We start from the raw sequence: 26,132 nt of genomic DNA, 5'->3' as shown, positions 1-26,132 counted from the left end.
TTTACCCGTTCAGGTTTTCAAGGCTCCAGAACTCTTAAGCTTTCCCCGCATTGGATACAGCTGTTCGCCCCTCTCAGAGACTTAACCTCTTCAGGAGTGTTTTTTCCCCTTGCTCAGCAGCTGGTGCACTTCTCTTGCGGAAATCGAGGATCTGATCTCTCAGCTGTGGTCTGATCTATGCGTCTGTTAACGGGCCCCAAGCCCGCCACAGCTTCCGTGTGGTCGCACCACCAGGCTTGACTGTTTCTTCACCGTCTCCGTCTCTCTTTTGACTTCATTGCCATTCAGGATGTCAGCCTTCCGGCGTCTTGCTAGCGATCAGCTTGCACCTCATGCTACTGCTGGCTTTGCGGTCTAGCTGGAGGACGTCCTCTAGGAATCAGTTCCATAGCCTTGGGTGTTAAGGATCAATGTGGCACTCAGATTGAGAGTTTCCCACAGAAAGGATACTCACGTCAACATCAAGCCACGGAACTCAAGTGCTATGGTTAGTCGCAGATGGCAAGTGTACATCACATGTAAATACCCCAGGGTATATACGAACTCTCATTTCATTTAACTATTTTTCTGTGCAAATGCAATCTCTTTCCATGAAGACAAAACTTTTTATTGTTATCAAAAAATATTCTTTATTTTGTATAATGAATGGAAGAAACTATGAAAACATGCCTTAAAAATACATAGCTAAGTCTATGATTCAACAATACATTTTAATCATACAAAACACAACCATTGATCAACGCTATGACTCGTACAAATCAACCACATTAATTCCCATACATAGTTCATTCATACTGTGCAAACAACGCTAGATAATGAATTTGGAGAAAAGCAGGTGGTCTCACAATTCGACCCCAGGTGCAAAATGCTATTCTGGCGTAAAATACACCAAATCTTTACAAAACTTGCATGTATCAATTTATAATTCCAATACAATAATTCTCCACAAACGTCAAATATTCTCCGGGGCCTCATCTTCTGCTGTCCCCTCTCTCCTATCCACTGCTTCTTCGCCTCCCCCCGCTCTCTCCTCCTTGACTACTTTGCCCTATCCTCTGTCTTCTTCTGCCCCCCCCCCCCAGGCTTCTTCTACTCCTCCGCAGGGTGTACCTTTAATTTGTACCCCTCGCCGGAAATCTTTCAAGGATGGCAACCTTCTCCACATTGCCACTCTCAACTCTTGCTCTGCTGTCCAACACTACTCTGACATCTGCCACCTCCTGGAAGAACTTGCCCTTGATGTCCTTGGTCTCACAGAGACATGGTTAATGGCCAGCTCTGTCACAAGCTTTGACACTCTCCTCCCTGATGGCTACAAGATCCTCTCCGCGCCCAGACCCAACAGTTCCGGAGGGGATGTAGCCCCGATCTTCCCTAAGTGGATCCCTGCCTCTGTCATTCCTACGCAGGCCTACTTTTGTGAATGCCTCATCTGCAGGCTCTCTTCTCTCTCCTGGCCATTCCCTTACTGTGGCTACCATCTATCAGCAACCTGGTCTGACTCCTTCCTCTTTGAGTGGGCGGACCTCTCCTCTTCCCTCCTGGTCTCGACCACTCAACTCCTCCTTGTTGGAGACTAACATCCAACTGGACGCTTCCTGTCCTTCCTCTGGACTCTTTCGCGACCTCTGCGACTCTCTCTCACCCTCTATTCTCCCCTCTGGCCCGACTCACTCTGCAGGGCACACCATGGATGTTCTGATCTCTTCAGACCTTCCTCTTTCTATCCCTCTCACCACAACTCTCTCCATGAGTGATCACTTTCTCCTCTCCTCCCAGCTCACCCTCTCTACCCCACAGGCCAAGCAACCTCCAGCACTGCCACCCACCTTCTCGGTTATCCGACCCATGAAGCGTGTGTCAATTGAGGCTTTCGCCGCCACTTTCCCGCGCCCCCGCCCCCTTTGGCCGACTCGCACCCTGACACAGCCCTTTCCATGCTCCACTCTGCTATATCTGATACTCTTGATTTTATTGCCCCTGTCACAAGGATCCGCTTGAAGCCCAAAGCCAAGTGCAACTCCTGGTACGACTCAGACCTTGTCACCCTTAAACAAAAGTGCAGGGTAGCTGAGAGGAAATGGCGTGCTTCCTGTACATCCTCTGATAAACTGGCCTGCCGCCTGATTCAAAGGCAATACCGTCTATCTGTCCGCACCAAGAAGAGAGCTCACATCCAAGACTGCGTCTCTGCCACATTTAACAACTCGGCCGAACTCTTTAAAATCTGCAAGGAACTGGCCAATCTTGCTGCAGTCTCTACTTCTCCTGTCACCTCCCAAGCCCTTTGCATGGCTCTGACATCTCATTTCATCTCTAAAACTCAGGACATCCTGTCCTCTCTCTCTTCCTCTCCCCCTCCTCCCTCTACTACCTGCTCTTCCTCTGGCCCTTCTTTAGCCAACTCTCCTCCATCCTTCTCTGCCTTTCCCCTTCTCTCCCCAGACGAGGTTTCTAGACAAGTCTGATCTATGAAAGTTTCGTCAAAACGGGTTCATCCCTGTTCCTCCAAAACCATTGAGGACCACACTGACACCCTGGCTCCTGCTCTGGCCGACTTCTGCAACCACTCCTTCGCCACTGGAGTCATCCCTTCCTCCCTGAAGCACTCCCTTGTGCACCCTCTTCTTAAGAAACCATCTGCCGACCCATCCTGCCTGGCTAACTATCGCCCACTCTCCATCATTCCTTTCCTGGGCAAACTCCTCTAAAAGCTGGCCTTCTCCCAGCTTAATCTTCACACTGAATCTGTTGGTTGTCTCCATGACCATCAGTCTGGCTTCAGAGCTGCCAGAGCACGGAAACTGCTCTCCTGAACATCCGTGAAGACCTGCTCTCCAATCTTGATTCCAAGGCTTTCCTTTACTGTAAGACTAATTATTAAGATGTCTGTAACCACGCCGTGATACCCCAGGGTCTGGGCGTGTAACAAATGTATAAAATAAAATAAACACCCTCTGCGTCCTCATCTTACTTGATCGCTCTTCTGCCTTTGACACGGTCAACCATGCCATCCTGCTCAACCGTTTCTGTGATAACCTGGGTATCACCAATCAGGCCCTGGCTTGGCTGACTTCTTTCCTTCAACCCTCCCAGGTCAAGCTTGGGTCCTTCCTCTCCTCTAACTCTACCTGTGGTGTTCCCCAGGGATCTGACCTCTCTCCCTGGATGTTCAAACAATACCTAGCCCTCCTTGCCCACCGCCTTGCTGCTCTCTGCCCCAACTTTCAGTGCTGCACGGATGACACTCAGCTCATTTGCAGGCTCCCTTCAGCCACCTCTTCTCCTTCTCAGTCTGTCTGCTATCCAGGAGTGATGTACAGCTAATGATCTCTGCCTTAATGCCAGTAAGACTGAGATTCTCCTCATCTGCACACCCGCTCCCTCCTTTCCGGTCACACTCTCGCCGGCCTCTCTTGGCCCTCTCCCTTCTCCCACCTGTGAGGCTAAAAACCTCTGGGTCATCTCCGACTCCACACTCTCCTTCTCTCCTCACATCTCTGACATCTCTAAGAAGTCACACTACCAGCTGTACCTCCTCAGAGGTATTCTTCCTTTCCTCTCCTTCCCCCAGAAGCTCTCCGTCTCCAGAGCTCTGGTTCTATTTAGGCTGGACTACTGCAACAGCCTCTTTTTAAATCTGCCTGTCTTTACACTCCATCCTCTGCAACTCATCCAAAACAGGACTGCTAGAATTGTCCTTGGCCCCAAGCCCAGGGATCATATCTCTCCAGGACTGAAATCTCTGAACTGGCACCCAGTGGCTGCGAGGATTAAGTGCAACACCCTCTGCATTGTCCACAAGGCCTTCTGGGGACTAGGGCCTCAATACCTACAACTCTCTCTGCCTAAATATCTAGCTCATTGCTCATCCGCCTCCAACTCCCTCAGGGTCAGTGGCTTCTCCAAGCAACTAGTTTGTGGTAGATTTCTTTCTTCGGCTGGGACCTCCCTCTGGAACAGCCTCCCTCTCTGAAAATTGAGGAGAACCATCTCCGGTTCCGGAAGCACCTCAAGACCTTCCTCTTTTCTTCTGCCTTCTTCCTCTTTTCTCTCCTCCCTGCTGAATTCCTGGTTCAAACTGAAACTGTACTAGTCACCTGGCTACCCTCTGTTCTCGGGCTAAGGTCCCCTCCCCGTCAGTTGCACACTCTGGCAACACTTGCACTCTGGGGCTGTTTCTGTATCCCTACAGCCCCCTACCAGCACTGGACACCTGATGTCTGCACTTACCTTTGCACCTGCCACCAGCTGGCCGCACTTCTTATTTATTGTTCTTATTGCTTTATTTACTGTTTTTCCTATGTACTGCACCCCCCCCCTCGCACTTTTCCCCTTGCCCCCCTTGTTAGGGAGAATTCTCATTTATGGCTAATTTCCCTCACCTAGCGAGTCCCCCAGCAGCTTTTCTGGACTTCTGGAGTTTCTTTTTTTTCCACTTGGTAAGAGTGTGAGCTTTTCCCCCACTCTTACCTGTGTTTTGGCAAGTACATTTCTCTGTTTTTGTGATTGCGGACTCTGGAGTACACCACTTCAGTAGCCCCCTTCTTTTGTGTGTCACACAGCACCTTCAGTGCAGTGACACAGGGTTGTCTTTAAGACTTCCCCCACCCCCTGCACAGGGTATCCTAGGAAACCCAAGTCGCACTTTGCCATGATTGGCTGAGGTGGTTGTCCAGGCTGGACAACGCCCCTGCTGGGTGATTGACAGCCAGGCTGTGTGAATGGAGGTTTTGCGCATAAAAGGCAGGTCTCTTGGGCTAGAAGGCAGAGTCGCCTCTGGAACTACAAGTAACCGAAGAGAAGCAGAGAGAACGACGACTGCTGCAACTACCCCTTCCCGATGAAGCCCTGCTGCAGTCCTGAGCTATCCACCCCTCAACAACTAGAGAAGATCCGGTCCGGAGTCTTCTTCCCTTGAGCCTGGTGGGGATAACCAGCTCATCTTCCCCAGCCAGAGGATCCTCTTCCTTGGTCGAAATTGCTGCACACTGCTGTAGTGGTCCGGATAGCCATCTGAAGAGCCTCTCCTGTTTTTAGGGAGCACACCTTTTATTCGCATTGCTGCTGCCGGCTTCATCACTGTGTGGTGCAGACCCCCTTCAGACGTCGTCCTTCACAACGAAGCTCCGGGAACCATGGGTCTGCAGGAAACCAAGAGGAACAACTGCCAGGGCACCAGCTGCACCATTGGAATAAGGTACTGTGTTCTGCTTGAAGAAACATGGTGAACCCCTTTTCTTCATCTCCAAGGCTTGCCCTTGTGTTCCCTCCTCCTTATAACTTTTGCTTCCGAACATTGACAATATCGAAGTACTCTTGGCTACGTTGATTCGTGAACTGTCTGACTGTGTGATCTTCGGCAACAGGTCCTCGGAGTCACTTAACCCTGGCTCCGACCCTTTGACTCTTGAACTCCTGTCTCTGAGTGTTTCTCGATTCTGTCTGCCTAACCGAAATATTGCCTGTGATTTTTGCCTCCAACTCCCTCTGGGTATCTCAGGTGCTAAGTGTGTTTTTGCCATGGTAGCATTTCATGTTATGGATACGTGTTTATTTAGTAGACCGAACTGTCAAAAAGTGATCACAATCGTATTCATGGTAACGTGTTTTGTTCGTAACACTTTTCCATTCAACACAGGGTACTGACCTTGAGATTTACTGTACAAAGTGAATTGGTTAGTGGTAGTATATTTTACGTGTGATTTGTGTTTGAGTTTAATAGAAGTGTTGTGCTTATACCAAATGGTTTAAAAATAAATGTACTTATATTTTTCTACCTAATTCCTTGACTCTGTGTTTGCTTGAGTCACAGTAATTGTGGTCCCTTTGTGTAATCTCTTCTACTGCTCATATACTCTTGAGATAAGCCTGGCTGCTCCGCCACTACTACCACTCTGACATAGTAGTACAGGCTTGGACCAAAGGTAAAACTTGTATTGCCACCTGTAGGCTTAATTGTTTGTAGTGGTCCCTAAGGGCACTGCACAGGATTCTGCTTAACACCCCTCCCCTGCACTTGCACGATCTCAATGTCACCTGGCCTAGCAAAATCGTTGTCTCGGTCTTCCCTCTGTTCCCCTCCCTTGCCTCATCCCGCCTTGAAACAATTGTGTATCGGCGCGTAATAAATGCCATGTCATATGCTAGCCAATTTGTTGTCCAGTGGAGCTTGTGGCAAGAGTGTCGACTCGAGTTTCGGCTCGGTAATCAGCGTGGTTTTCATACCAAAGCCAGCTGCAGGACTTATTATAAAGAGTACCCATTTGTAATCACATTGGTGTGTGTTGCCAATTTGAAAAAAAGAGTATCTAATCAGTGGACTTGCAGCAGTCGGTGGAAAAGTCCCAACCGTCCCTGTTTCGTAGTGTCTGCAGCCCAAATGGTGCGGTCCCGATGTGGCAGTCTCCCTGGTGAACAATACCGAGATCCTGGCTGCGTCTACTTCTGCGCGATGTAATCTCCTCATTCAATTACATGCTGCCTGGACATTTCGCTGCAACACCTCACCCAGTTCATGCCGTGTTGTCTTTGCATCTGATGTCAATCATTCACATCCAGTTAATTATATCCAGTTTCCAAGCGATTCATCCCGACGTCGCAATGTAGCATGTAATTATTTCCTCCCGAAGTGACAGCAGCAACACACGATGGTAAGTGTGGCTGTGCGCTAAGTTCTCTTTATTTAGATAGAATAGGACGTGGCCCATTCAAAAATGTTTTATGATTTCATATTCCTTCGTAAGGATGGCTTTGTAAACAGGTTATTGCTCAGATTATCTGTTACAACATGGATGTGGTACACTGCAGTAGCTTTACTCTCAACCTAACATATGCACTATATGGCTATCAGGTTCACAAAGTTAGGCTGGACCTCAGGCTCTGTTCGGGATGTGGTTGTCCACATTTTTGAAAGATGGCAGTAGGCCAAAAGCTCTGCTTGCTTGGGTAATTACTCTATCGGCAGACAGGCCAACTAGGTGAAATCAAGGTTGCAAGGGTGAACATGAACTCAAAGTGCCAAACATTTGGGGGGATAGGTGGAAGTAAAAAAAGATTGCAGAAGGCCTTTCACTAGCAACCAACAGCAGATATAGATTAAGATGGGCTATTTATTTGCGTTTACTTGTTCTGTCTTCCTGTAAAATACATGTAAACAAGGCATCAAGAAAGATTGGTGCAAGAAACAGTTGGGATTTTTACTGTGTTCAAGGTGTTAAGGGTAATAAATATCCTCCAATTTTGTACACATTTTCACACACAAAGCTCTGGTCTCCTAACACTGTTTCGGACTCATCAAACATCTGTCCCACAATAAGTTGTCAACGGCAAACTTTGACCAGTTAGAATAGTTGCCTTCATGAAGGAAAGTATTCGAATAGAGAACCAACCTCTAAATTAAGACTTTGCTCCCCTTTCGGTGTATCTGTACCAAAAATGTCAAACTCGATTACATTTGCTCACTTCAGGATGAAACACCTTCAAAACGAGGGCTTTGGGTGGGTCAATGCGGCCGCCGGGCAGTCTCATAAAGCGCTGCTAAACCAGAGCGCTGCTGCTCCTTCAGTCCCCTACTTAGAATTAACCATCACATTTATTCTTGTGGGCTCGTTCCAAGTTTGAAAACATGCTCCGGGAGACTCTGCGCCAGTGAATTGCAGGCACGCAGCAATTGATTTACAAGCTGTGAGTTAAGAATCTAAAAAAAAATGGCAAGTCGTCCTCTGCTGAAGCAGGACAGCTCAAGCCTCACACCTGAGACCGGAGACTGTTCAAATTAGCATTTATGCTGGTTTGTGATTTGCAGATGTTTTATGTTAGACTAAGTGCTGATAAATTAAATGTGCACCAAGTAGTGCAACACCCACCCAAGCACTGCACGCTTGTAGCACTATTGCAGATCTACTTGTAAAATATAAAAATATGTGCTCATTCGTATGTTCCCACAATGCTCGTTTTATGCAGAACAACCCGCAACTCACATTGGTGCCGTTTGTCAACCACATTTTTCTTATAGGTAATTTATTTACAGAATGAGTTGAATTGAGCGAGAATGATTTATGCATAGAACGCTTTCTTTATAAACTAAGCCAAACCAGATGCATTTACTCTGTGCATACTATATACGAACAATGCCACCTGAGCCCATGCCGAGTGACCCAAAATACTTGTTCGCACGTTCTCATGAAGTATTGTTTCTGACAGGCAGCCCTGTCTAAACTGCATGCAACCGTTTCCCCTTAGGCCACAACCAGCAAGCCCATTGAAAAACTCCCACCCCCCCAACCAGCTCGATATCACCACCTACTTGAAAAATAACACAAAGCATACCTTTTTGCAGGCATCCAAGTAACTAAGTCTGAACAACTGTATTGTAAACTTATTAACCTTACTGACAGCACTGATACATATATACTACTTGAATTTGAAAATGGCTGCACCCAGATGCCACAAATATGTCCTACACTCGGAAGCCCAACCTGGCCTGGTCGAGTAAACCATAGTAGAAAGACAAACAAAGTTATCCAGTCCTTTAGGCCTATTCTTTTTGTACTCACAAGAAGCTCGCTCTCCATTATTCTTGGGGTTTATGTCACCCGTGCTTTGACGCCCTTTGGTTCCGGTCATCTCTTCCATGCGTGTGATCTCCGACAAGCAAAGTTTGGGATTAACAGCAAAGTACATTTTTCCTTTGTCAATGGTCAGGTTGTGGTAATTCCAGTCCCAGAGTTGCTGTAAATTTTGATTATCCACAGCATAAAAGGAGTAGTTACTGGAAAAAGAAAATTAAACCAGTTTAAGAAAGCGCATTTTAATACTGTAACCTCCACATTTGTATTGCCTCATGCATCCTTCACAAAAAAGTTACATTTCATAAATAATTTCATCACTGAGTAAGTGTCCGTTTGGGAGGAGAGAGATTTGGGTGCGTACTAGTTTATATGGGGTGGGGGGCATTATAGGGAGGTGTGCCGCTTCTGTGGTCGAACATCAGCACAATGCAAATGCTCAACACTTACGACAGACATTAAATGAGAGTTTGGAAAATAAATACAGAAAATCATATTTTCAACCAAATATATTTGACACTTTTGTAGAACATAGGCAAACTCACAAAGAATTCAGAGAGGCCAACATTACAAATGTGGTTTATTAGAAAATGTCTCCAAGAAAATGACCGGTTATGATGGGTGGTTGCATTATTTTATTTATTTTATTCAAGCGTTCTCTTGCAGTGCCTCGCAAAGTACAAAACCGAGGTGGTGGAAAAAGATGCACTGTTTTTAGAACAGGACTGGAAGATTAGAATAAGCAAAGAATAGTGAGGAGGTGTAGGGTTGTGGTCTAGGTGGTTGGAGAAAAGGGTACGTTTGAGACGGGGGTCTAGACCCTGGGCACCCACTGCGTGAAAGCTTGCTTTTGTGTGCAAATTAGCTTGAATGTGTAGAAGATTCTGGTTAGCTTTTCTGGTGTTTTTGTGGGGGATGAGTTCCAGTCTGTTGTGAAGGAAGGATGGGGGGTTTGAGGTGGATGGCTGTGTATATGTTGCAGAGTCCCTTGAAAGTGATTCTCTGGGTTGTGTGAGGGGTCAGAAATGTGAGGCGGACAACTTGGTAAAGGTTTTTCATAAGATGTCATTTTATTAACTCAAAAGGGTTTGACAAACGCCTCACTATCCCTACCCTGAAGAGGATTTCCCTGCCTAATAAACTAAAGGAAACACTAACAAAAGCAATCTGTCCCTCACACTTATACATACAACAAACCTAGAAAGGAAATATATGGCAAGTAAAATATGACAAAAATAACAATTATGTTCAACATAAACCTGCTGACCGTTTCTCCTTGTAACCTGGGTGAAATCCCCTTTGCCAGATTTCAAGCAGGATTTCAATCAACAGTTCAAAATAGGAAAGTTCTGTTTTACAAAAAAGTTGTAATGATAAAGTTCTTCTTGCTCCAAATGTCTCTCACTTGGACTTTTACCAATAGTTACAAATAGATGAAAAAGTCCTTATCTCTTATTTCTTTTTCAACTTCTTAGGACATTCAACCCTTCCACAAATCATTTGTGTCAACAACAATGTTTTGTCAGGATGATTCCACAATAGTTCAAAGTATTTTAGTGGTCTTGTCACTTTTTTCACAATCTTTAACCACAACACAGTACTTCAATTACTTCTTCCTGGTCCACTCACCTGCCAGGACTACCACTGCAAAATCCCTGCCCTGGTATACCTGCCGGCCAGGACCAAAATGCTTCTAGTACTACTACAAGTACTTCTGTGGTGAAGTTTGCTTCAAACAGCTTAACGTCTTTTTGACTTTCAACAACATCAGTATTGACTACTTCTTCTGGGAAGACATGAGACATACTGGTGGTGTTAATTCCACACTTGTGATTGCCACATGCAATGCAGGTTATGCTCCTCTGCGCCTGAAAACTATCTACCAGAAGGGCTACTCTCCCACCACTCTTGTTTTCCCACTCTTATAGAAACCAAACAGTGATAATGCCCTTTTTCTCACACTTGCTCTTCTTTGGCTTAGACAATGCTTGTTTAGGTATTTTCCAACTATTGCCTCTTTCTCACTCTGGCAATAGGGGGTCCAATCAACTTGCTTCTTAATTGTCCTCTCTTGGCTTTGGCAAGGAAGCTTATTATCTTATTTTGATATTGCCCTCTCTTGGCTTTGGCAATGATAGTTTGTTAGCTTCTTTTAATATTGCCCTCTTTTGGGTTTTACCTCTATAAGTATATATAAATATAACCTTATTGTCTGCTCCCAAAGTTCTTATCCTGACACTTTAGCTTTTTTTACATATGTTCGGTATTAAAAATGATTAAATATGGTCAGCAGAGGAGCGTTCTGGGGTCACACAATGATAGTGAAATCACCGGCTGTTGCATGCGCGTCCGCTCGCTCCTCTGCCGTATTGCCTTCTGCTTCCACTGCTTCGCTCTGCATGGCAAACTGCTTCTCTTCACTTCCCGTGGCCCCCGCCAGTCGGCAGAGGAGAGTTCCATGGACACTCCAGAGCTTGCCTGCCCCCGGAGCACAAGTTACCATTGGTAACCTCCTGCCACGCAACCTCCGGATTCAGGGCCATCAAAGGAGGTCAAGCTTTTCATAGCAATGCTTCCCGCCGTGCAATCTCAGCATACAAGGCCCTAAATATTGGAGACACTCTCAGGACCAACATCCGCTCAGTCAACACCAGGGTCTCTGCTTTTCTCAGTTTTCTGCAACTGCCACAGGGAGTCTCTGCAAGCACTCCACCATCTACTATTCCTAATGGTCAGCTCCTCAGGTGATCTTTTATACTACCCAGTCACACTGCAGTGTGGGTAATTAGCACTACGAGGCTGCACCTTGAAGACCAATGTCTCTGAATCCCTCTTCTTCATCTCATTACTTTGGGCATTGTGGGACTTGAAGTCTCCAATGTTCAAATCACCTCCTATTCTGGATATTGTTTTTAAACGTAGCTACTATCATTCTATCATTAATTACCTCATTAAAAGGAGTTTTAGAAGGACTCAATGAGTGTTTCTGATTTAGAGGAGAGGTATATTTATCAGAAATTGAGACTTTTCTGATGTTCGCATTTGACTGCAAGAGTTTTTATCACCATAAGTGTGGACAACTTTGTGAAGGGGGGGTCTTATTCCTGATAAATGACTGCTAGTTTTCACAACCATCAGGATAAGTAGCTTTGGGAAAGGAACCATCACTCTGTCAGCAAGCCATTACATATTCAGGGATCACTGACATCTCTACTGAGAAAGACAAATGCTGTGCCTCTCCCAAGGGAGACCTCCTGTCCCCTTGGGGCCCTTCTCTTCCCGGGTGATGCTCCCGGCTAATACCACACCAAGGGGTCAGGATCAGGTAGTAGCTGCCTTCCCGAGGCCACCTGGGAGTAGACATTAGGTAGGGTTTTTGGGAGGGCTCCACAGGATTCATCGCAGGTGACAGACGGTTGAGGGGAGACAGCTGGGGTGATGTGAAGGTTCGGGTAGTTGTAGAATGAGTTGTGCTGCTGCGTCCTGTCTGGAGTGCAGGGGAATAAATATTCAACGGGGTGCCTGGTTGATGCCTTGCTTTGCCCAGGTAGGTACAGCTATATCGAAAAACCCAAATGAGCAAGGTCATGGAAATCTAGCTGCTGACAATAGAGCAACTGAATCCTGTATTTGTCACAACATGATAGGTGGACACAGAATTACGAAAAAGTCTGTATACTGCAGTTCAGATTTAATTTATGTGCAGTAAGTGTAGACCATAGGATATTCAACATTAAAACATACACAGTATAGTACCTGAGATAAATGAATCAAATGACAAATATGTGAAATACCAAATTCTTTTGCCAATGCATTCCCTATGGGTTCCTTGGCAAGGAAACTAGAGAACTTAGTGAAGTAATAGTCAGGTGATCAGCACAATTGTGTGGAAACAATCTAGAGTTGAAACAACAAACAAACAAGTCAACACAACAGTGTTTCGGCCATTTTAAAGATAAGCTTGGTGAGCTATGGTGGTGTAGGCCTTCATCAGGACGGGAGTTTCTTATGGATGAAGTATCCTATGTAGTCGGATCCAGGGAGCACAGTGGCTCAAGGCATCTCAGTGTCTATGTACACTGAGGAAGGTAGGAGAATTCATCTTCGGAAAAGCAGCCATTCCTATAGGGAGCCTGTTGATAGGAATGAGTTCTAACGGTTGCCAGTCAATTCGTCGAAAAAAATTGGTCGACCAGACAAATGGTCGAAGCAAATTGGTCGAAAACCATTTAGTCAAATTTTTTTTTTTCTATTTTAACCCTTTATTTATTTATTGTTTTGGGGGGGTCCCCCCCAACCCCCCTTTTTTGCCTTAAAAAACCTTTTTTTGCCTAAACGAACACCCAAAAAAAATATATATAATTTAAAAAAAAAAATTCGACGAAATGGTTTTCGACGAAATTGCATCGACCAAATGTCATTCGACCAATTTGAGGTCGACGAATTGACTGGACACCGTTCTAACAAAAGGCAGCATGTTCAATACGGTAGTTGTTCCGGGAGAAGCCAAAATGGGATTGTCACTCCTGTGTGAGTTCTAAGTGGGACCGCTGTGATTGAACTGCCGGCGGTCTGTGCCCCTTCGCCAGCGCGGCATAGAGTGGGTGGAGTGAAGGGGAGCCAAGAATGATGAGCCCAGCTAGGGTAGCCATAGACTAGTAACACTAGGGGCTGGACTGGGTTCCTGAATTAGTCAGGGGGAAGGATGTGTTTTATCTTGCATAGAAGGTGTAACAGTAAGTTGCATGTTTTGGTGATGGTGGCCATGTGGTCTGTGAAGGAGAGGTGAGGGTTGATGGTGAAGCTTAGGGACGTGACTGGTGTAGAGAGGGAAATATGTGGATTGTCTTTGGTGAATTCTTTGATCAGGGGCTATGGTCTGGTTTGGAGAGGGGGCAGATGAGGAGATATTCTGTTTTGGACCCATTGAGTTTGAGAGAATGGATGGCCATCCACATGGTTGAGACAATATCCAAGGGTGTGGAGCTGTATGGGGGGAGGAGATTTGGAAGTGTATTTCTGTGATGTCTGCTAATTGGTGAAAGTGGAAATTCTGGTAGCTATTTGTCTGAGGGTGTCAACATATAGGTTTAAAAGAGGGGAGATGGGGATGATACTTGCAAGACTGACTGTGGCGGGTTTGATTGATGGTGGGGTTTGATTGATGGTGGTGCATGGAGACAAAGTGTATTCGGCCAGTGAGGAAGGATGTAAACCAGTTGAGGACAGTGCCTGAGAGCTTCATCTTATCGGATTGGATGTTTAAGAAGATGGTGTTGTCAATAGTATTGAAAGCTACAACGGTCAATCCGGTCTAGAGGGGCTGTGTGTCCTTTGTCAGTGATTTTGTGGAGGTTGTCCAGCAAGTGAAGTGTTGCAATATCACTGCTGTGTTCGGGGAAGAAACTTGATTGGAAGGGGTTGAGGAGTTTGTTAGCGATGTGTTGTGTGGGAAACCTGAAGGTGTCTCACCCGCTAGTCCCCGGGGATCTGTCATCCAGGTGGCCAAGACACAGCCATCGTTTTTGGATCCAGTTCCTGGAGGTGGATCAGTGCGGGAGGATCACCTGGATGGGGAGGGGGGTCTTCGGGGAGTGGAAGTGGGAGTGGGACACTGGATGGTGAGATGCGGTAGCCCCTTCCCTGTAACACCTTTTTAAGCATCTTTCCAGGTAGGCTACTTAGGAACTCCACCCACTTTCTCATGGACAGCTCACCGTGAGCAAAAACGGACTAACAACGGAGCTGTATACCTGACGGTGGTCAGTCAAAATGTCGAAAAAAAAGTTGAATGACAATAATGTCGAAAAATAAATGTCGAAAAAAAAAAGTCGAATTCCCTCTTTTTTAATTATATATTTATTTTGGGTTCCGGGAATAAAAAAAATGGGTAAAACAAAAAAAAAAAAAAAGGGGGGGGGGGGGGGGGTTGGGGGGAAACCCCCCCATTTTGAATAAGCATTAAAAAAAATGCGACTTTTTTTTTTACATTTTGACATTCAACTTTTTTGGTTTTGATTTTATCACTATAAACCATACCTGACATATCCCAACACAATGGTCAGGTAGGGTCAAGCAGTTCCTGATCATTACATACACCTGACTTTCATCACACTTCCCCACACGGATAAAAGGTGGAGTACGAAAGCACACTCTGAGTGAAGCAAAACACAAAAGGAAACGGCAGTTTCAAGATGGCAGTTTAATACAAGGTGAAAGACGGCAATACTAGAGAGTGTTACACAGAGGTAAGTACCCTTGACCTGTAAAGACCGCTACTTTCGTGTGCCTTGGAAAGTAAGAAACCGAAGACCAGGAACTAAGGCTGATCAAACCTGCACAGTGTGTCGGAGGTACCCAGGGCTCTCCTGCGTCGATAACCAAAGCGGGGAGGAGCGGTTGCAGCTGTGGTACTGTCCTTGGCTCCTACAACAAAGCAGCATCAGAAAAGATAGCCCAGCCGGTGAGTCAGAGAAACTGATTCCAAACTAGCTTGGGTTTTGAACCAAGGTTGCAAGTGGCAACATTGTATAAAGAGAATAGTAGGTGAAGTGTTTGTGATGAGCGACGTGAATACAACTGGAACCCAAAGGAAGTAGTTGAACTTTATAATTGGACTTTGTGAGGCCAAGAAAAGATACCATACACAGAGTGGTCCAGCAACACGTGGGTGCTCAGTCTCTGTTAGGTATCCAACAGATGCTGAGTGTATGAGAAATAAATATTGATATTGAAGTGGTCATGCAACGGGTCAAGCTAAACCTTATCAAAAGTCTTTGATAGTTTAATGTACAACTCAATTGGTCCAAGCCCAGCTGAGGGAGACTAATTGAATGAAAGGAAGGGATCTGAGGCCAGCAGAGGGGGATCAGGGGTGAACCAGGAGTCACCCGAAGAATAATTCTCTGAACCTTGTTTTGAAAATGATCAGAGCCCGGCTTAGGGGGAATCCAGGGTGAACACCCAAGTTGATTACTGGTAAAAGGAAAAGAACGTTTGCGTATTGCGTTTGGTACAGCAGGCCCTCTGCGTCAATAGACTTGCAAGAAGTAAAGAGACTTGGACACAGAAGGTCCGGAACTGGGAACATTTAACTATACCCTTGTGCCGCAGAAGCCAGTGTGTGTGCTTAGTTGAAGTGACGTGGCTTGTCCCGTGCTGAAAACGGTGGGAAGGGAGGCCACCGGGCCAAACATCATGACATATCATTTTGTGAACACTTCTTTCTTGTTCATGAACATTGCCCCACATTATTGCTTAATCAGTGGTAAGGATTAGCAATAGGTTTTTTAGTATATGCCCTTTTATTCTGACAAGACTCCACTAGCACTGCATTAATATTATTTGATGGCCGCAGCTTGCTCCCATCTGTAGATTTAGGTTTAGATAGACATTTATCACACACTTGTACAAGTTCAATAAACACCCTTGAACTGCAGTCACTTGTGTCTGTCTTATGGTTGATACCATGCCTTCCTTACAGTTGTTGGAGTTGGCTCGTGACAGTGTCCCTTGATTCTGGTGAGGTATGGCAGGAATTTTCAGAGAATGTGGGGGAGAGGGACAGTTTCTTGAAAAAGTGGAGTTTTTAACCTTTTGCAGCGTGGAGAGGATGGTGCCGTTAGAGAGGCTTGAGTTGATGTTGACCTAGGGTGGTGATGCCGTCAGATTAAGCCTGAGCTTAGCATACAGCATCCACAAAGTGTCCTGGTTTGGTTTTGGCTGGGCGGGTGACAAGGGAATCTTGGTCAGCGGAATGGAGTGTTCCCCGTGTGCTGAGGGTTTCGGAGTGGGGATGTAAGGTGAACTTGGCTGATGTGCCTTTTTGAGTTAACTGGGCCATGATGGAGTTGCATGGAGAGTTGGGAGGCGGCAAGTGGTTTGGAAAGTGACTTGACTCTAAAACGTTTTAGTGTGTGATTCGGGCATACTTATAGGGCAGTTTAGGCGCTGGGTATGGCTATTTTGTATTTGGAGCAGCAGTCTTGGATGGGTGTCCTGTTACAGGAGCATGGGTCCTTCTTACTGGTCCTTGCTAGGTGTCTGGCTTCCTGTTTGATGGTCAGGAGCATTGAACTATGGTTGGTGGTGGTGTTTTGCTGGGTTTCTGTGTTTTGAAGGAGGCCATTTGAGCGGGTGATTGTGGTGTTGTGATTTGTGTTTAGGTAGGTGTGGGGGAAATGGAAATGCCAAGTGTGGTGCATTCGCTGTGCTTCTGTGTTTCAAATGTCAGGCTGTGGATATGTGGCAGGTGGATCAGACTGAGCGAGTTGGAAATGCAACATGAAAAGGATATGAAAAGACAGTCTCTTGAATCTGTTTCCCTACCAGGGTCTTCTAGATCTACAAGTCCCAAGAAGCCTTTCCTGCCCAAAGAAGCAGTGAGTACGTATGATGCAAAACATGATGGATTGTATTGGTTGGGTACGTTTGAATACACCTGTGGTCTTCAAGAAATCAGAATTCCTTGGTTCATGTCTTGGCACCCCATGAACGGCTGTGATGCTGTAATGAACTTGGGTGCCACTGAGACAAAGGATATGAATCTGTGAAGGTGGCATTAATAGCCAGATTTGGGAAATCTCCTTCAAAGTACCTTAAGAGGTTCAGGACCCTCAAAAAGACTGATGGTACCCCTTGGGCTACCTGGGTATGTGAGTGTTTAAAGAACAGATGGTTGGGTTAAGGGTTAAAGAATGAACTCCTTTGAAGGAATGAGAAATCTGTTTTTGTTAGAATCTATTTTTGATGCCTGCTCTCCTGAGTGGAGGCAGCTCTTGGATGATTCAAAAGAGATTTATCCCAAAAGTTACCACAGGCTGCTGACTTGTGGGTAGCCAACAGGGCCACTCACAAGGACTCTGGGGCAACTCACAAAAAAGATCAGGGGAAGCAGCACAAGAAAAAGGGAAAAGAGAATTCTAATTCCAACCATCCAAAAGAGGGCCACAAACATAGTAAGGGTAAGTCCCATGGGAAAACTGGTAAGTCTTGTGAAACCTCTGGTGCCAAACCAGTGGGAAGTCAGCAGAAGCCCCCATTCCAGAGAACATTTGGGAAATGCTTTGTATGTGGGTCTACTGATCATGTGAAAGGGGATCCCAGATGTAAAGGTAAACCTTCAGGGGTCTACACTGCCTCCTTAGCCTTTATGAGGGAGAAGTTCATATGGCAAGTGGTAACTTTCAATTTATGGCTGAAGACCCCATTGGAGTTCAAGCCAATGTTGCTTTAGTGTCCCTGGGTCTGAGGGAAAAACAGAATGTGAATGTGTACAACTCCATACCAGATAACACAATAGAATATTATAAGGACAGTTTACTTGTAAATGGTCAGGAGACCCCTGCCCTTAGAGACACTGGGGCAAGCATCACAGTGTTTGATGAATGTTTTTTCAAACCTGAGGATGTGGTGAAGGCACCCAAATGTCCCACTAAACTTGCAGGAGGATCAATCCAAATGGTTCCAATACTGCCAGCTCTCGTCCAGTGCAATAACATGACTGCATGAATACCTGTCAGTGTACAAAATTAGGTGCCTGGGAGAGTCCTGTTGGGTAATGATTTGAAAACTCTTGTAGTTATATCTAGCACCCCCAGGGCTCCCAGTAAAAGGAAGCAGGAGCAAACAAGATTGTCCAGAGAGGCAACCATATGAGACTTTCAGTGGGAGGTTGAGGAGATTCCTCTTACCTCCAAGACCACAGGAAGTCCCACCCTTCTATTTCCAAGCCATATAAAGTGACAAAGGGGAAACCCAAGATCTCTGGGAGAAAGAAAGGTATTACACCTAAACCTGTTCACCCCCGAGAGGACAGTCCCAGATCACCCCAGTGACCCCTTCCCCAGCTGAGGCTGAGTGGGAGGATCAACCAAACTCAGAGGAGTCAGCTACTGGTGAAACAGAGCTGGAAGATAACCTTCCCTATGTTGGAGATCTGGATCCTAAAGACCACCCTGAACTGCAAATTGTACTTGCAGAAGGCGGACCCTCTAGGGCAGACTTCAGCAGAGGTCACAATGAGTGCCGCACTCGAGAAGGTCTTCGCCAACAGACAACTTCCCAGCTGAAAGGGCAAGAGCCAGGGAAGCATAGGCTTTACTGGGAGGATGGCCTCCTCTACAGTGAACCTACTGAGTCTACCCCAGGAGACTACAGTAGACTTGTAGTGCCCCAGGAGGCGAGACCCCAGTTCTTACAGTTAGCCCATGAGATCCCTCTGGCTGTCCACTTGAGTTTCAAGAGTACCACAGAGAGGCTATCTCTGTATTTCTAATGGCCCAAGATGGGGTCTGATGTAGAAAGATTTTGTAAGACCTATTACACTTGTCAGACTTCTGGCAAGAGTGGAGCCAAGAATGTGGTATATTTAGTGCCGCTCCCAGAGGTGGGAGTTCCTTTTGAGAGGGTGGGGATTGACATTGTTGGTCCCCTAGACCCTACAACTTCTTCAGGCAACCGATTTATATTGGTTGTGGTAGACCATGCTACCAGGTACCCTGAAGCCATACCTATTAGAACTGTTACTACTCAGGCATTGGCTAAGGCCCTCCTTGGTATCTTTACCAGGATAGGTTTTCCAAAGGAGGTCATCACTAACAGGGGGTCAACTTTTATGTCCCACTACACGCAGACCATGTGGAAAAACTGTGGAGTGACCTACAAGTTCACAACAGCTTACCATCCCCAAACCAATGGATTAGTGGAGAGGTTTACCAGAACTATGAAAAGCATGATAGGTGCTTTAGAGGAACCCCTTAGAAGAAAGTGGGACCTTCAACTGCCATGCCTTCTCTTTGCTTATAGAGTTGTCCCTCAAGCAGGGGTTGGGTTCAGTCCCTTTAAACTGTTCTATGGTCATCTGGTTAGAGGCCCTTTGGCCCTGATCAAGGAAGGGTTAGAGAGTGCTCCTTCCCTCAAGCCAGTGAGAGTCACAAACTATGTGCTAGGTCTCCGGAGGAGGATGTCACTCATGACGACAGAAGCTTCTGATAACTTGAAAGCAGGTCAGGCTCTGGCCAAACATTGCCATAACCAGAAGGCCAACATGGTCGAGTTTACTCCAGACCAGCTTGTTGTAGTTATGGTACCTACAAGGCAGAGGGCCTTACAGGACAACTGGATTGGACCCTTCAAGGTTGTGGGTAAACTTGGAGAGGTCAATTATTTAGTGGACTTGGGCAACCCCAAGGAGGCCCCTAGTGTCAATCACACTAACCGTCTAAAAGCTTATGTTTCCAGACCAGAACTAGAAGCTTTGCTTCTAGGCTCTTATCAAGAGAGGAGAGTGACCCTCTCCCTGATCTCCTAAGGGGACGATTAGCACTCTTCAGATCTGACTCTGCAACAACAGGAGGAGTGCAAGGCTCTGCTTAATCAGTTTGCCTCCCTATTTTCACTAACACCAGGCTTGACCCCTTGGGACCAGCATGATATTCTCCTGGTGATAGTCTTGCTGTGAAAAGCAGGGGTTATGGAATGTCAGACCATGTCAGATCCCACATGAAGGAAGAGGTCAAGAAGATGCTTGATCTTGGGGTAATAGAACCATCTACAAGTCCATGGGCTAGTCCAGTTGTACTAGTGCCAAAGGCAAGATTCAAAGAGTTGAGATTCTGTGTGGACTATAGAGCACTTAATGCAGTCACCACAACTGATACCCAGGACAGATGAGCTGGTGGACAAAATTGGTTCAGCCAAGTTCCTCAGTACATTTGGCCTGACCTCAGGCTATTGGCAAATAGCTCCCACAGACCATGCAAAGAAGAACACTTCATTTTCTCCCTCTACCAGTTTAAGGTCATGCCTTTTGGACTCAAAAATGCACCTGCTACATTTCAGAGGATTGTGAATAAAGTTCTGAATGGGATGGATGACTTCTGCATGGCATACTTGGATGACATTTAAGTGTTCAGCCCCACTTGGGAAGAGCATCTTAACCACCCTGGATATGTTTTGCAGGCTCTTGAACAGGCACATTGGACCATAAAGGCTAGTAAATGTCAAATTGGTCAGAGTAAAGTGGTCTACCTTGGACATGAGGTAGGAGGATGTGGAATAAGGTAATTGCCTAGCAAAGTACAAGCTGTACAAGACTGGGCCATTTATATTGCATTTATACTCATCAGTTTACAAATAATGTGATGTTTTGATGGAATATATATATCTGTGAACGGCCTATACCTCTGTAAACTTTTCGCTGCAGAAGGTTCTGTAGGGCTTTTTGTTCCTAGAAAATGTTACTTGATTACTCTTGTAAGCATCCAATTTTTTTACCTTGATTAAACCCTGGTGAATATATATTTTTTTGTAATAAACTTACACCATGTACAAATTTTGTGTCTACATGCACGAATGAATATGCATTGTACTCCTTTCCCTGTTGGGATTCTTTAGACTTTGACACAAGTTCAGAACAGTGGTGATCTTTGTAAACACCAACTAATCCCCTTGTGTTTTGAATAATGGCATATAGCATTCAAAATATGCATGAATTATCGTCAGGCGGCTACCCCTGTATGTGATATATTGGCTGCCATAGGGCCACTCCAGCGACAAGGTTTGGACGTACATACCTTCATGCCACAACCAGAGGCGCGGGGAAGAAAGGAAGGTCAAGTAGAAGTCAGGGGTCTTAAGGACAAGCAAAACACCAGTAGAGGGCCAGTAAATAACCGCTAATTTTTTCATATGAATCATCAAAAGCAGGAGGACTACGTCTCCGGAGATTATAACCCAGGTCTTCCAAAGACTAGGGGTGGGACAGGATTCTCTTTAGTCAGGAAAACCTGAGATTTGTGAGTTGGAATATGCGGGGCTCCAGCTCATTTAAAACTTTACAATAAGGAAAGAAGGTTTCGTTAATAAAAATCTAATTTTCCTTCAGGAAACTTGGCTAATCAACTCTCCTCAATTCGTGGGGTTTAGAATTATACATCAGCCAGCCTCTACCTCGGGGCGGGGAAGACCAACATGAGGGCTGCTGATAGCCTGTAAGACCTCCTCATAGCGGAGGCAGAGCATATCCCCACTAGTCAGGAGGGGATTTTGGCTGCAATTCTATCTGCATCATCGAATGAGGAGCAAATTAAACTGATAGCCATTAATCTATAGTGGAACCCCGACTATGTAAAACTCGCAGAATTTCTGGAGCATTTGGCCAATCCGACTGTCAAAGTAGGTAGGGGAGTCCGACAAGGTTGCATGGCTGCACCTTTTTTATTTAACCTTTATATGGCAGACTTTGATAGGGAAATAGATTTGGCAGCACTAGCAAGCCCAAAAATCGATACAAATTCCATTAAATGGTTAATTTGATTTATCCAGTAGCAGGAGACTTGAATTCTCAATGTGTTTCCGATCAATCTGTCGAAGACAAATCAAAAAACAAACCTGTGTCTGCCAGGGGTAAAAGGTAGTTGTCCTTTTTCCTGAAATGGGATGAGGATGACAAATGGCTCCACTGAGGGGGACTTTCCCCCGGCTATAACATGGAGCCATGGGAAGGTTACATCCACCATCAATATCTATCTATCCTCCTGGATGTTTGGCAGGTGTACACATTTCGCTGTAAGAGACGGAAGAACCAGTGACCATAAGCACCTTGAATCTTCTTTCTCTTGGAGCTTCACAAAAAAATCTGAGTTCCTGCTACAGTCTGTAATGGTTAATAATCAGAAAAATGATTTGGTTAAATATAAGAGAGATGGGGAGAATTTAAACGATGTTCTCCAACTAGTCTGTAGGGATCTGCAAGCAGTTGATTTGAGGCATAGATGTAGCCCCCTTTGCTTTCACGAATTTTTGTGGTTCATCGAGCATCCTCAAAGTATGACTGTATGAAAGACCTTGCTATATACTCATACTTTTGACGAAGTAACCTGGCACAAAAAACGAGAAATGCGAAATAGGATAAGGATCATGGGGGGGGGAGGGGTCTCAGATACTGGTCAGTTATTAGAAAGCCTAAAAGTTATTAAAAATAACCATAAAAGCTGGTCTAAACAGTGCCAAATAAATCGGCTGCAGAAAGACATTGAGTTGATACTCAAGGCGCTTTGCGATAATACATCTCACAGCTTTTGGGCAATTATCAACTCGGTAAGTAGTAATCAAATGTTTAATCAAGCTAATATAGTTTCTGAAACAGACTGGGTTAAGCATTTGTCCCGACAATTTCAAAAACCAAAAGGAGCATCTGTTTATAAGATCACTGGCGTACCTTGGTCTCTGGAATCCTCAGAGGACGATGTTTCCGAGTTGATACCTAGGGCATCGTCTTCAAGAGCGGCGGGACCTAATAGACTAACTTATCAAGTTCTAAAAGGTAATAAAAATGTGTGGGCAAGAATTCTGACTGAGCTCTTTCAGGAAATAGTGAGGAGAAGATAGATTCCCCGTCTTGGAAGTCTGCTATCATTATTCCTATTTATAATAAGGGGGATAGAAAGAATCCAACCAACTATTGACCAATCACTTTGTTGTACATTGAGAGTAAGCTATTTGCAAGTCTTCTGCTTGTAGAGTTAGTAAAACGGGCTAAGCAAAATAACATCTTGTCTAAACAGACTGGGTTTCGGAGGGGTCCCTCCACTTCCCTAAACGGTATAATATTGGCTACTCTAAAGGAGGAAACTGAAAATAAGAAAGCTGTTCTATGGCGCTTTTATTGATCTCTCTAGTGCTTTTGATCTGGTAAACAGAGATCGCTTGTGGTCTAAATTAGACAGATGGGGAGCTTCAAAGTCGCTTGCGAACATGCTGGTAGCTCTTCATGAGGGCAATACAGTTAAGAGTAAGACTAAATACTGAAGGCTTACTGTCCGACTATGTCAAAGTAGGTAGCGAGTCCGACAAGGTTGCATGGCTGCCCCTTTTTTATTTAACCTTTATATGGCGGACTTTGATAGGGAAATAGATTCGGCGGCGCTACCAAGCCCAAAATTCGATACAAATTTCATTAAATGCTAATGTACGCCGATTAAATTGTTCTTTTGGACTACAAAGCTGTGGCCTCCATAGGTTGTTAAATTCCCTAGATTTCTACACCAAGAGGAACAATCTGTCCATCAACCCAGGGAAATCAAAGATAATAATCTTTAGGATGAAGAGGACTGAAGGTCATAAATATATCTGGTCAGTGGGAGGTCACATAATCCCAGTAGTTGAGGATATTGTGTATCTGGGATATACTCTGTATTCAATTCTGAAAGTAAGACAAAATTCACTCGACTTTACCGCCAAAGCATCCCAGTTAACGTATCAGATGCAGAAGGTATATAGGCAGTATTGCAAATATTCCTTAATGCCAGTGATAAGGTTTTACATGTCTAAAATTGTACCTTTACTCATGTACGGGCTTGAATCTAAACCAATGGCATGGGACCTGAACTGGCAGAAAATTGAAGGCACTATTTGGAAGAAAGTGTTGGTGTTGCCCAATTGCGTCCCCATGGTAAGTCTGAGGTATGAATTAGGTCTCAGATCCCTCAAATCACAGGCAGATTGGAGGCTCTTGTCCCTTTATCGATTGATAATAAACTCTCAGGTTAATACATTGTATGAAGATCTTCTGGTACATCTTAATTCAGCATGGTCAACCTTTTTGAGGGATCTTGAGATCTGGGCGTTAAAAATACTGGTTGGCTGTGATAGTGAGGTGGGACACTCATTTCCAATCCATGGAGACTAAGAAGGCCTTAAAATTCATGGATTGGATAAACACAATAGACCATATGCGTGGATCAACTGCAGCTGCTTCCTTTTCCATTTGTGACAAAAAGGTGGGTTTCCTACCGAAATATCTGTTAAAATTTCAAGATGTAAAGGTGAGACAGAATTGTTTGAGAGTTCGACTTAATATAGTCCAGACTGAAGCTGTGTTAGTACGCTTGGGGTTAAAGGGGAACGCCAAAACACTGTGCCCTGGATATGAATATCCCAGTAGACAGACTATTGCACATATTTTGAGAGATTGTCAAGGAACGTGGGTCGTAAGACAGAAGCATTTCGGTTGTTTTATTGACTCAATTGATCGTTCTTCAACGATGTTCTGGGAAAAGCTGTTTGCTGGCCACCAGACCTCATTTACTATAAACGTGGTTTGTGTTCTCCAGCAAGTTGGGTTTATCCCATCAGAGTATTGTTGAGACTTAATTTTTGTGAACCATTATGTGTTGCTTTCCCTTCCTCTGTTATTTAAAAGTAAATATGGATTTTCTTTTTTAAGGCGAAGTATTAATGTATGAATTTATTCATTCTGTATGTAAAACATGTATGATTTTATTTATTTTCTATGTGAAAAACCAAATTTCGGTTACAACACAAAAAGAAAAATGGGAGAAACCTGCATTAAATGCAAGGTTTCTTGGACTGAAGGCAGAGTCAACCACTGGACGAAACAACGAACAAAGAAAACTGGAAGAGAAGCTTGCGGCACCTTCCTGGACGGTTAAACTGCCCGGTGAAGACCTGCTGCAGTGCTGAAGCGCCAACTCCGAATCCATTAGAGAAGCCCCGGAATGGATGGCTTCTTCCCTTGGGTTGGTGGGACAACTAACCTTTGCTGGAGAACCTTCCAGAACTGGCTGTACTTCTTTGCTGCTGTTGGAACTGAGTGCCACGGGCCGAGAAATTCAAATTCGAGTGCATTGTCTAAGCCAGACCACATCCGGAGGACCCTCCCGGAGCAAAACGACCCAAGCCTGAGTCACCTCACCAGAGTGCTGGACTCCAGAAGTAAGGGAAGCCCATCAAGTGTCCAACAACCGCTGTGTTGCTATTTGCCGATAATTGAAACCGTGAAGTGCCGCTGATCTGTAAAGAGCCCATAGCCGCCGCCAACGACCTTCAAACTGCAGTGCAGGAGTCCTCCAGACGTCCTCCCTAAGTCCCCACGACTGAGGCCCAGGAAACCAGGATCTGCAAGACTGAACAGAAGCCAGCTGGATCCTCCTCTTCAAAGCTAAGGTACTGTGCTGACTAAGGGGTGCTTGCCTCTTTGGTCTGTAGCTTGCATTAACTCACTTGAGACTTGCAGTAGCTGCTTTTTGCAGAGTTGATTTAAGCTCTGACCCTACCAAACCTAACAGCTTGTGGCCCAACAGGGATTCCTTACAAACTCCAACGTTGTGCACGACTTTTATGCTATCTAAAGAAGTGCTTCAGCTCCATAGACATTGTTCAAATTGACTTTGGTTTTCCTGGCTCCCTACAGACTCTTCTGACCCATTGACTTTGATTCTTACTGTCCCTTATAGGTGGTGCATAGGTTTACCTTGTATTCCTGGAAAAGATCTAATCTAGACTTCATTAGGAGATTGACACATACACACATGCTCTGAGAACCCGTTAACCGGTTTCCTTCCCTAACCTTTTCCTTGTTCACCATCTCAGAATTTATGAAGTACCAAAAGGTGATATATAAATGCCAATCCTGCCTAGTAATTGAAGTCACCCCAGGATGTAGGAAATGTATTTACAGCATCTCTTAGGAGTATTAACTTGCTTATTCTAAATCTGAGAAAGTCTTATGAAGTGTATTTTGTTGCATATTGCCCTTTT

General features: G+C 45.1%; 1 protein-coding gene across 1 annotated transcript in view; it reads right to left on the bottom strand.

Moving 5' to 3' along the window:
- The window catches only part of IGF1R (insulin like growth factor 1 receptor), a 1,701,728-nt gene that overhangs the window by 733,998 nt on the left and 941,598 nt on the right, over positions 1-26,132 (bottom strand). The window contains exon 7 of the mRNA XM_069625053.1: positions 8,559-8,773. Within this exon, the coding sequence (XP_069481154.1) occupies positions 8,559-8,773 (215 nt within the window). The remainder of the gene's footprint in view (positions 1-8,558; positions 8,774-26,132) is intronic.

This window comes from Ambystoma mexicanum, chromosome 11 (genome assembly GCF_040938575.1).
Source record: "Ambystoma mexicanum isolate Mex_15411 chromosome 11, UKY_AmexF1_1, whole genome shotgun sequence".
Taxonomy (NCBI): domain Eukaryota; kingdom Metazoa; phylum Chordata; class Amphibia; order Caudata; family Ambystomatidae; genus Ambystoma; species Ambystoma mexicanum.
This window is presented reverse-complemented; position numbering and strand designations above follow the sequence as displayed.